The sequence below is a fragment of the Lotus japonicus genome, chromosome 5 (assembly GCF_012489685.1).
Source record: "Lotus japonicus ecotype B-129 chromosome 5, LjGifu_v1.2".
Lineage (NCBI taxonomy): Eukaryota > Viridiplantae > Streptophyta > Magnoliopsida > Fabales > Fabaceae > Lotus > Lotus japonicus.
The window spans coordinates 44,507,108-44,519,257 of record NC_080045.1 but is presented as its reverse complement, the minus strand read 5'-3'; the positions used below and the strand labels follow the sequence as shown (position 1 = coordinate 44,519,257).

The 12,150-nt window shown below is 37.1% G+C and overlaps 2 protein-coding genes across 2 annotated transcripts; both read right to left on the bottom strand.

Moving 5' to 3' along the window:
• Positions 1 to 3,942: 3,942 nt before the first annotated feature.
• LOC130719617 (uncharacterized) lies at positions 3,943 to 5,329 on the bottom strand. Its single transcript, XM_057570235.1, has 4 exons — positions 4,841 to 5,329; positions 4,513 to 4,744; positions 4,364 to 4,433; positions 3,943 to 4,198 (listed from the first exon to the last, which is right to left on the bottom strand). Exons 1-4 carry the CDS (start codon positions 5,327 to 5,329, stop codon positions 3,943 to 3,945), a joined length of 1,047 nt encoding a protein of 348 aa, XP_057426218.1.
• A 252-nt stretch (positions 5,330 to 5,581) lies between these two features.
• LOC130719616 (uncharacterized) lies at positions 5,582 to 11,097 on the bottom strand. The gene is made up of 4 exons (XM_057570233.1): positions 10,803 to 11,097; positions 6,228 to 6,238; positions 6,108 to 6,141; positions 5,582 to 6,012 (listed from the first exon to the last, which is right to left on the bottom strand). Exons 1-4 carry the CDS (start codon positions 11,095 to 11,097, stop codon positions 5,582 to 5,584), a joined length of 771 nt encoding a protein of 256 aa, XP_057426216.1.
• Between the last annotated feature and the right edge of the window lie 1,053 nt (positions 11,098 to 12,150).

Sequence of the window (12,150 nt, the reverse complement as noted above, 5' to 3'; positions counted from 1 at the left end):
CTTTTTCATAGTTCCCTCATGAAAGAGATCATCAACTTATCAGCTAATCATCAATTCCTCGAATAATTAGAAAGCAAGTAACAACTTAGGTGATATTTGACTATTGAACTAACCCTATTCCTAGGCCTTAGATTCAATAGATGATCTTATCTATTTCAAATTCAATAAAGTAGTTTCCACCAATTTCTCAAGTCTAACATCAAGTTCTAGTTGATCACTCTAAAACTAGCATTAAAAGCAAGATAGATCATTGAAATCATCACATAGAAACATGAATTTATAGATGGAAATCAAAGTGAATACATTCAAGTTAAAAGACTACATCCAATCCCAACACAAAGGCTTTAGAAATCCAAACAAGAAGATGATGACGATCCGTGACGTCCGCCGAGCGTTCCCACCTCGATTGATAGTCAGAGAGGTCCAAAACTATCTTCTTCTCCTCAGTTCTAAGAGTCTTTTCCTCTATAACCTAATTTTTCACAGACTGCTGTGAAAAACTGAGATTTGTTTCTTTTATACCAGTTCTGTTCGCTCAAACAAACTTTTTCTTCACGCTGAAGTAATTTGAACCACCTTTCAACCGCTCAAGCGACCAAATGTTCGCTCAAGGGACCAACACGTCAAAATTTCATTTTCCTCCATGTTTAAGGTCCGCTTGAGTGAACCTCTAAGCCAAGAAATCAAAATCTTCTATTTTAAAATCGCTTGAGCAAACTTTAAGCTTTCCAAGCACTATTCTTTGATGCTTTCTTATGATTCAAGCCTCTTTCAAGAAAATATTCATTCTCAAGTTGTTCCTACATCAAAATTTGATAATTAACACTTAAATTCTACAAGAACGTATAGTAAACTATATCTTCACAATTGAGAGTAAATTTGATAGCTATTTCACATTTCTAACCTAGATAAGTGCCCAAAAATGACAATTCTCTCATGCAATTCCAAACAACTAGAGACTCAAGCAAGTTCAGCTTTGTAAAGCAATGATGATTCTCTCTTCCTCTCATCACACAAGTGTTTAGTCACACTCCCTTTCCCGGCTTAGGTATGTATCCCTGATTTCAAGCATTTTTAAACAAATTGAGCCTATGACCTCATGTGGATGATGAATTAATATCATATAATGGCACCAAGTGAGTGCAAAACACAATGGTCATGGATTTAAAACACAAAATCATGCTCAACTTGAAAGATTTTTCAGATCCCATGCTCATTTATAAACTAAACCAGTACTAGCAACTTTCCTCGTTGGACAAACACAAGAAAAAACAAAACTCAAAAATCAAGTATCAACATACAAAAGAACTAAACCAAATATCATCAAACCAAAAAGTAACATAGTCTAAAAACAACTAGTAAAACCAACATCAAACTAAAATAAAGTACTAAAGTTGAAATAAAATGGCAGAATTATAAAATGAAAATTGTGTGGCATGTTACAGCTTCGTCATCATCCCTGCTCTACATCTCCCTGCTCTTCATCAGCTGCATTATCTGCACCATGTCCCACTCCCTCCCCTGGAAGTGGACTGTCCTCAGGCCATTCAGTAGCTTTGTATCCAGCTTTCTGTTGTCTGAGATGGTGATCCTGCATGGACTGTATTGCATTCAGTCTAGCATATAACTGATCCTGCACAACAGCCACTTGATTCACTCTAGTATGGAATTGAATCTGGCTAGAAGACACTTGATCCAATGTGGCACGCAACTGATTCACTATCAAAGCCATATTATCTTGCTTGACTTGCAACTCTTATACTTTATTATACATATACTCTTGCCTAGTAAAAATCTCTTCCTATTGTCTATGCATATGTTCCATAAGTGATTTCATTTCTTGCAGTTGAATCTGTACACTTTCCATAACAGGCTGTGTAGGTTTTGATGATGCTCTCCTTCTAGACTTGCTTCCACGTGGTGTTTAGACAACCACCTCTTGCTCTTCATTTGTACAATGTCTAGCAATGTACCTTGTAGTGGTTGGTGGTTTTAATTGATCCTTTCAATCTGATAGAATATCTACCCATTGCTCCTTACATAACTCATTAATGAGAGATGGAAAAGGCAATGAGCTATTGGATCTTGGGAACTTCGCAGCTGCAAGGATCTCATTAGATATTGTTTGAGCCACATCTAAAGAAATCTTCTAGTTGATGCTCCAAACTATATATGCTTCACCTAGGGAAATGTCAGAAACATGAGAAGATGGTTTGATGTTGTGTAATACTCCCTCCGGTCCTATTTATAAGCATGAAAGAGAAGAAAAACCTTGGTCCTTTTTATAAGAACCAAATGAAAGTTTGAGCTATATTAATTAATTTTTTCCAATGATGCCCTTATTAATTCTAACTTGTAAAATGTGTCTCATTAATTATTCTCTCTTTCCCACTTTCCAACACTAATAACAAAGGGTAATTTTGGAAGTTTATTTTGATTTAAGACAAATTTAATGCATTTTATCTAGTTTAACTACATTTCTTAAACTATGTGAATTTTTTTTTTGTTGCTTATAAATAGGACCGGAGGGAGTACAAAGATTGTCCAAATTTGGGTGCAGGTGGTCATCAGATTGCGCAACATACCCGAAACACATAAATCCATGAAAACCTCTCCATTTGAGAACCTACCAGCGCCATTTACAGGAGTCTTCTTACTCTTTTGATAGTCACACAGCTGACCTCCTATCAACTCATGAGGCTTGCCCAGATAATTGTTAATAGTGTCTCTATCAAACAATACATTCTTTTTGTCAACCATAGACTCCCTGGTGAATTTTGATGTCTTCGGAGTGTAAGCATGTGCATAAAATTCCCTGACATTATCTAGATTAAACTCACGAGGTAGTGAGGCCAATTTCTACCACCTTCTCCTGATCAACTCAGGCTTGAATTCCTCTTCATATTCTCCATCTCTGAGGTTCACATGTCTATCTTTAGAGAATGACATACCTTGTGCATTTACAAATCGTTCATAGTGGATAAGAGATTTGGATCTACTCCTTTTCAACTTCATAGGAAGTGAGGGTTGAGGGTTTTGATCCTCAAACGATTCAGATTCAGCTCAGATCAGATTTAGATTCAAATTCAAATTCATATTTAGATTCAGTTTCATTTCATGCCCATATGCATATGGTTGAGAGTGCTCTTGCTTCATCTTCTTCAAATTCACATTTGGATTCTTTGAAAATGAAGATCTCATCCTAAATAGACCTTCAGTATCCATGTGAGTTTATATTCCAAAATAAGAAAAACAAGTTCTGAATTATACAAATGACAACTTTCAATCCAAAGCATTTTGTATAGTCATTCACATGTTCATTTGCACAAATTTTATGAGCAAGGAGTTAATTCCAACAATCTATTATTTATTTAATTTTTAGAATTAACCTCAACCAACCAGAATTCAAACATTTCATTCTGCACATACTTTTATAATTCACAACATCATTGAGACCTTTTTTCAAACACTTGGGGCCTATTTGTTAACTCTTTTCAAAAAGGGTTCTCAAAACTGTTTTATGAATCAATTTTCGGAAACTGTTTTTGGGGAGAGATTGGAGAAAAAACTTGTTTGATAATTTTAGTTTTGAAAACTGTTTTTAAAATGAAAAAACAGAAAACTTGTTTGGAAAAATCATTTTGAAAACCTGTTTTGAAAACTAAAAAATTAAAAACTTGTTTGATTGTGTTGTTTTCTTTTATGAGATTTAAATGAACTTCATATTTAAATGGAACAAGAACTTGTCTTATTTTATGAACATGAGAATATTAATGCATTTTTTAGATAAGTTAAACTAAAAAAACACTTACATACGTTAAAGTCAATTAAAATCTAATAACTAGGAAAAATGTCATATTATCATATTACAACTGGATAACAAAGTCAAAGTGATAATATTTAAAACTAGTGCAGTCTAATATCAAACAAAGTTAAAATGAGTCAATTATCAATGTCATGATGTGCCCACATCGAATCTGCAATTTGATCCCTTTGCATTGCCATTTCAGCTGCACCTTCATCAGATAGTCTTGCTAAATTGTCATCATGTGAGGTTGTTCCTGCAGTGCTAGGACCTTCATTCATGCTATCAAATTCCGCGGGATCCAGTTCTTCCCACATCCTAAATAGTTCATCATTCAAATTCCACTTGCGTATGTAATTATGAATAGCACATGTTGTTACTATAAGTCGTTGCCTGCAAGGTTTATATGAAGTCATCAACTTTAGAATATGAAACCTGTTTTTCAAAACTCCAAAGCAACGCTCAATTGTCATTCGTAGTGATGAGTGCCTATAGTTGAATAACTCTTCACGGTTCTTAGGTTGTCTACCTTGGCCTCTATATTCTTGTGCATGATACCTTTCACCCCTGAAAGGTGGAAGAAAACCTCCGGTACATGAATAGCCTGAATCAACAAGATAGAAATGCCCTGCGTTGCATAAAATATATTAGTTTTAAATGTTTATTCCATCTAAATAAAATAATTTAAATTTAAATTTACTACCCACCTCTAGGTGGCCAAGGAAATTCTGCATTAGGATTGGTAAGTGCATCCAAAAATACCTTAGCATCATGTGCACTTCCTTCCCATCCCGAATATACATATGTAAACATCATATTGAAATCACAAACAAACATAACATTTTGTGTAATTGTTGTCTTTCTACCTCTACATGACATTTGTTTGTCAGCAGGAACCCATGCACTTATATGTATACCATCAATTGCCCCTATGCAATTCTATAACCAGAAAACTCAATGAGTACCTTGAAAACAAAATAAAATAAATGAATAAAATATGAAGTAATTAAATACTAAACAATATTGCATACATACCTTGAACCACGGATAGTACTTGTGGTTACTTTTAATGCTATCAGGCAATTCTGTGGAATCTGGTCTTATAAGCTCTTTCCCTAATCGGCATACTGCTCTTAAAACTTCCTTAAAATAACGTGAAACTGTTTCTGTGGAATGCTGAAAGCGATTTGCAACAACCCTGTGCCGAACACTATGACCAATAATGAACAAGAACATTGCAACTTTTTCTTCAACAAACACATCCCTTGAGTCACTTAAGTAGTTTTTCTCCTTCAATTCATTACAGAATCTAACAAAGCATGGCTTCCTCATTCGAAATAAATCAAAGCAAACCGTTCCTGATCCATTCAATGTTTCATTAACAAACTCACGACCAGACAATTTAGAATCATGCACCGCTGTTTTATTCAAATAATCCTGGTAATAATCATAAACCATATTAATCATTAGCATCTCTGCCATTTCATCATCACTTGAACCTGAAGAATCTCCATCAATATCCATAATGGAAATAACCTGCCATTTAATTTATATAACAAAATCTCAATAACCAAATCATAATAAAACATCTAGCACATTCAATAATCATAATAAAAAATCTATCACATTACATCTATAGTAAAACATCCAACACACTCAATAACATAAAAATAAGAAAATATCCAGCGCATTCAAATTCAATACAAAGACATTAAATAAAGTACTTAAGGAGTATATCTCCTAACAAACACAAGACAAGCAATCAAAGTTCCACCCTTAAAGCCTATAAAGCCTTGCTTGTCTCATTTCAGCGGACATAGCAAGAAACATCTCTCTATATTCAGCCTCCTTGAACTTTTCACAAGCTTTCATGTAGGTATCCACTGAGATGCCTTCAATTCCTTCAAGTGCAGTCACACACTTAGTAATTGAAAAATCTGGCGTTACAATGGAAGAAGTGGCCTCCATACTATGACCCCTATACCTATCAGCCCTTGCCTTGGATGCATCAGCCCATGCTGCTAGTGCATCTCCCATTTGACATGTTCTAGTACTTTTCTTAGATTTGCCCTCTTTCTCTTGAATTGGGCGCTTTCCACTACGAGTCACGCGCTCCAATTCTTGAACATCATCATTAGAACTATCATTATCAAGGTTAACATGAACCCCATTATTGCGATATTGATTTTCAAGCTCAATTTCGTCATCTGTATTGGTGGGTCTTGGGTAGATGAATGGTGAAGAACTCCCGTTGCGGTATTTTTGTTAAATATAATTCCCAGCAATTTATAATGGTCAAGACCTCTCCTTTGAAACTGAGCAGCTTTATCATGAACCTGAAATAATATAAGTACTAAGTTAATTCACTAAAAATATTTATAAATAAAGTGAACAATAAATCCAATGTTGATTACATACATACCCGAATATAATCTGTAAGACCCAAGCTTTTAAGATTTTGTCAAGTGAATAAAATTATATTCATGATTAGGGTTGATGTATCGTGAAGGGAAACCTGAACAAGAGTTTACCAAATGAAATAAATTTATGAAGGGGAAAGTTCAGGAAAAGTCTAAGGATTGCATCATAATCGATAAAAGTTATAGCACGATCGATATACGCTTAGACCTAGGGCGAAAACCCTAGTAAATAGCTAGTTTACACTTAAAGTCGCGATGGAAACTCATTCCAAAAATCTTCCACCCTTGGAACACTATAGGAATAAAATTCCAAAAATCTTCCACCCTTGGAACACTATAGGAATAAATTCCAAAAATCTTCAAGAGGAATATAAGACTTTCTCTTATTCCTTTCCATAACAAGCGTTTCGATACGAAACCCTGGAATGTACGAACGTCAAATTCCAATACTCGGAAGTTTGCCGAAACCGAATCACTGATAGTTCAAAACCCTAAAATCAACCGACGATGAGGACTTTTTCTATTCGGAGCTTCGAATGAAGATTCCACACGCGTACACCCATTTCTCTTGATGTTTTCAATCTTTCTTCAGAAGGAAGTTTTCTCTTCCGACATTCGATGCAAAAAGTAACTTATCGGGTAAAATAGTTTTACACCGACTTTGCATTAGGCACCTAAAATACTAGAAAACCTCTTTTTAGTTTTGGAATTCTTTCGCCAAAACATAACTTAGAATTCACGGAGAATGGAGCTAGAAAAATCGGAATCGCGAAACTTTCTTTTTCCCCCGTTTTTCCATCCTCTATATATAGCAAGAAAGATGAGAAAAATCACAAAACTCACACATTTTCTCTCCAAAGGCCGCGAGCTTTATTGAAGGAGGAGGAAGAAGAGATTTTCTTCATTTCTTGCTTGATCGTTGATTAAACAGTTGCTACTTCAAGGTACCGAGGTATAGTCGTTAATCCTTACCTCTGATCGTCTTTTCCGTAGCTTTTCACTATGTCTTGCTGTGCTCATAGTTTTGAGGTTTTTGCAAAACTATCCTGAATACTTCATTTTTTATCTAAACATCTTCCCTACGTTCTCCTGAGTATGTTTAGCAAATAATACTGCGCCGATTCTCGAAAAACTACCGTCGAGTTTCAATTCTGCTTAAAATACCCATTTTGGGGCAAAGCTTCGTCCTTTGGACTGAAAACTATCGCCTTAGCTTAGTGCTAGCAGGATTAGTCGTCATAAACGTCGTTGGTGACGTCCCCATCCAATTTACTTTTCGAAATTTCAGTTTTGAATTTCTGAGCTAAAAATAATGACCAAAATACCCCTGCGACAGTTTTTTATCCGATAATTTTTCCGAGTTTAGAATACCCTTAGTTACGACTAATGATTACCTAGGAACCAAGTTTGATCGAAGAAAAATCGACACACACAATTACCATGTGTGGCCGAGAGCTATCTAGGAGGAGGAAGAAAATTTCTTTTTCAAAAACTTGTTCTTTCGCGCTAGATTATCGTGCCTCGGAGTATGTATTACTTCGTGTAACCTTAGTGAGTATTGATAGCTTAGTTTCCGATAGATTTTGATAGAATTCTGTGGTTTTACTTTAAAGGTTCATTTGAAGAATTTCCAGTGGAACAAGGCTTTGACTGTGAAGAAGCGTTAGAAGAGAACCCTGGAGAATCTACAGGTGAGGGCTACTCACTGAAGTATTAGTTAATGCTTTAGGTGTCGACGTATTCGACTTGATTTACTGTTTATGCACTTGTTTGTGTTTGATTGGGAAAAGTTTTCTGAGGCTTTGGCTGACAATGTAGATGATTCATCTACTGACTGTTTTTGAGATTGACTTACATGCTATGTGCTAAGTGGGTAATCTAGGATGTGTGATACTTGCTTATATGCTAAGTGCTAAGTGGTTATGTTAGTATGTGTTGAGATATATGACATGTTGATTGACTGTGCTGATTAACTATGCTTTTCACGTATATCTGTGATTCTGAGGAGTGAGAATAGCGGGCAGGTCATGCCGATTTTATTTTGAGTTTTTGAGAAGGTTTGATAGGACGAACGGAGTTTCGGGCCTTGTCTTGTGTTAGTGGATCGAGACATTCTCTGAAAGTTATTTGGGATTAGGAGATCCTTAAACTCATAAGATTTGCGATAAGACAAAGTGGAATCTATTTTATAAGGAAAACTCATAAGACATTAATCAACCTCTAAATCTTTAAATATTGATAACAATTTCGAAAGAAAGCTTAGAAGTCAAATCTTAGTTTTGGAAAATGAGAAGTGTCGTCGAGTCCAAGAGATGAGAAAACTGTAAGTTTCTGAGTATGTTGATACTCCTTCGCTCTTTGAGCAATTTGTTTAGCCATCCAAGGGATGAGCCGAGAAGCTTCACTAAGGCGTGAGACCTTGTGATAGCATGAATCTTCACTGAGGCGTGAGACCTCGTGGAAAGCATGGATCTTCACTGAGGCGTGAGACCTCGTGAATAGCATGAAACTTCACTAAAGCGTGAGACTTCGTGCAAGTGTGTAAATTCACTGAGGCGTGAGACCTTGTGAAAGCATAAAACTTCACTGAAGCGTGAGACTTCGTGATTATATAAGACTCCACTGAAGCGTGAGACTTCGTGAGAGCATTGATGACTCGAAGAGTTATCGTGAGTGATTGCACTCATTTTTATGATTAATTGTATTTTGTCGCAGAATCGACTTTTACCTTAGGGTATTCTTTTTAGAGACAATAAGTTAGCTAGAACACGTGGCGACGTGTCGAGTGAGGTCGGAGACGTTGTTTGGCTAATCACTTTGCATTCATGCACACATTTTGAGGTATTAACACGGGATGAACTCCGGACCTCGGTGGATTCCAAAATGGTCATAAGACCCGGATTTCCATATAAGAACACTACGGTGATTCTTAGTAGCAGACGGAAATGGCAGACCTTCGGGTTCACTGCTGATCTGACTACACTTTGTGTGGTGTAAGAGACACACGAGCGGAAATGGTCCCACCGTTGCTGGTGCTAGGATTGACTCGTTGATGCCCATCCGTTCCGAAATGCATTTGTTAACCGCCATTGCATTTTATGCAACATGCATACTGACTTAGTTGCTGAGTGTGATTGATAATTGTTAATCCTATTTGATGCATGCTAATTGTTATTATCGTCTTTTATATTCATTGTGAAATATACACCTTAGGGTATTCTTTTTAGAGACAATAAGTTAGCTAGAACACGTGGCGACGTGTCGAGTGAGGTCGGAGACGTTGTTTGGCTAATCACTTTGCATTCATGCACACATTTTGAGGTATTAACACGGGATGAACTCCGGACCTCGGTGGATTCCAAAATGGTCATAAGACCCGGATTTCCATATAAGAACACTACGGTGATTCTTAGTAGCAGACGGAAATGGCAGACCTTCGGGTTCACTGCTGATCTGACTACACTTTGTGTGGTGTAAGAGACACGCGAGCGGAAATGGTCCCACCGTTGCTGGTGCTAGGATTGACTCGTTGATGCCCATCCGTTCCGGAATGCATTTGTTAACCGCCATTGCATTTTATGCAACATGCATACTGACTTAGTTGCTGAGTGTGATTGATAATTTTTAATCCTATTTGATGCATGCTAATTGTTATTATCGTCTTTTATATTTATTGTGAAATATACAACCCTAGGATGCTATCTCTAACTTATAAGCCTAAGTGGCTACTCCTTATGTTTACCTATTGGATTTATTATTTACATAATTCTTTGGAGTTGACCCTCGCGTCTTCTGTGTGTGCTTTGGCGGACTATGCCCATTGTCAGATGTCTTTGGCGGGCTGGTTCACGATGGTTCACCCTTCGGGGGAAACTAGGTCTGAGATGCTGGAGCAGGATGACCCCGGCGCATGGGTGGTCGACCCCGCTGGCCATCGAGCGACGTACTCGGGGAGGATCTTGGAGGATCGTGTCGACAACTTAGGACACTTGACTGAAGGAGTGCTGAGGACGGTGTACGTAGACTTGGTTGTTCTGGATTCAGATTCAGACGACGATCATGCTAGCATATAGATTTGAGTGTTAGTGTGAGCTCCTCGAGATAGGATTAGTGTAGGAGTAGAGTCTTAGCTCTGACTGTCATTTGTTTCTTTAGGAACAGGGTAGTTTCCCACCTATAGCTTTTTGTGTGGTTTCTTTACGGAAATCACAAAGAGTTGGTTGGACTTAGGAGGTCTTCTTTTAGGCCGATTGGGCTAACTTCTTCTCATTTTTGAAGGTTTGTGTTGCAGACACTTTACCTTTTTATTTCGTCTGTACATATTGCCTACGGGCGTTACACTTTTCTACTTTCCATCACTGGAGGTTACTCGTGACGATGTTGCTACTTACAGCGGGGGCTGTAATTTATATTGTATATTAGTTCTGTTTATCTTTGTTGTTGAGTTTCATCTCTTTCAGTTTCTAATGCTATTATCGAAAAAAAATATTCACGTTTTTCCGCACAAGTTTCTTTTTGGTTACTAAAGTGACGCCACCGAAATCGGGGTGTTACATAATCTTTCCAAACTTCCTCACTTGCGGTGACAGTGTTGGTTTCAGGATTCCACCCAAATCCAGTGTGATTCAGAAGTGCAGGTAATTCGCGATACAAAGCTCGCAACCTATGCATCTTTGCCTTCAGTTGTTCTTTTTTATAAGAAAGCTTTGTTTTGAAATTCAACTTAGCGGTCATCGAGGTCCATGTTCTAGTATGAAATACACCATTTGTCATATTTCCATTTGTCACTTCATCAACCATAACATCTATGAATTCCTTAACAACTAATTTAGGCCATAGCTTGGACTCAACACTGTCAGCGTTACTTGCCATCTATTACAAATTATCATCACAAGTAAGTATACAATCCACAAGTATTATCATGCCCTTTTAGAGAAATAGCAACTAAGAATACAATTGCCATCATTAATGAAAGCAACAGAAAAAACTAAAAGCCTTAACAGCCTTAACAACTAAAAATCTAAAAGCTCGTAATACAGGGTATGTCAATCCTAATAAGTTGACTAGAAAAATCTATCTTAATGAAGGTCCATGCTTCAATGTGATCTGCATCTTGTTCCCCTTCTACTTGTTTTTAAGTATTTAACCGGATTTTGAGGGCATTATGTTTCAACTACTCTAGTATAGTTAAGTTGCTTCAGGAAGATATAATTGCTCAGAATGTCTCATCTCATTATCATAGAAAATGTTTGATGGATACTTTCAGATTTCGTTGTGATGTTCACTATGCATCTGGTTGTTACTTTTTATATTTTCTTTGCATTCAAGGATATGGAAGGCGTCTGAGTATTGTACACTATTTGAATGATTTGTTTGAACTTAATTGTCTAGAAAAAAACAAGAGTCATAACAGCATCTTATTAAGGTGAGCCATAACACCCACATCAATATATTGCCATAACAAGAACTACTAGTACTTGTGGACCTTAGATTGAAGGTGTATATCTGGTTTCCACCACTGTTGAAACACAACCCCCTCCTCACCACCAAACTTTCGAAGCCTACCAACAATCAAACCCCACAACAGCCCCCACCCACCAACAACCCCACAAAACTCACCCAAGAAACCCAACAAAACACCCAGTTAGCCATGCTCGAATCTAGGGTTTGCAAAACCCATAGAGAATGGAGAAATTGAAGATGGCAGGGGAACCAGAAGAAACCAAAATCAAAAGAAATCAAATCAATTTAAGATTTCCAAGAGAATGAAAAAAATGAACCAACTTGAGATTTTGAGGGTTGTGTGCCACGGTGCTTTGGTTGTGCGCTGCAGTGCTTGGGATGAGAAGGTTCTAGCAGTGCTTGGGATGAACACGTTCCAGGAGTGCTCAACCCTATTTAGGTGAAAAGAAAGCGTTTGATACT

What these genes read in the sequence shown, in the direction of transcription:
- LOC130719616 (XM_057570233.1), bottom strand. Translation starts at nt 11,097, where the DNA reads ATGGCAAGTAACGCTGACAGTGTTGAGTCCAAGCTATGGCCTAAATTA. An exon ending in TGCTCAGTTTCAAAGGAGAG is followed by an intron (nt 6,013 to 6,107) that starts GTCTTGACCATT and finishes CCACCAATACAG; the next exon opens with ATGACGAAATTGAGCTTGAA.
- LOC130719617 (XM_057570235.1), bottom strand. Translation starts at nt 5,329, where the DNA reads ATGGATATTGATGGAGATTCTTCAGGTTCAAGTGATGATGAAATGGCA. An exon ending in ATTTCCTTGGCCACCTAGAG is followed by an intron (nt 4,434 to 4,512) that starts GTGGGTAGTAAA and finishes TATGCAACGCAG; the next exon opens with GGCATTTCTATCTTGTTGAT. An exon ending in CCACCTTTCAGGGGTGAAAG is followed by an intron (nt 4,199 to 4,363) that starts GTATCATGCACA and finishes TAAACCTTGCAG; the next exon opens with GCAACGACTTATAGTAACAA.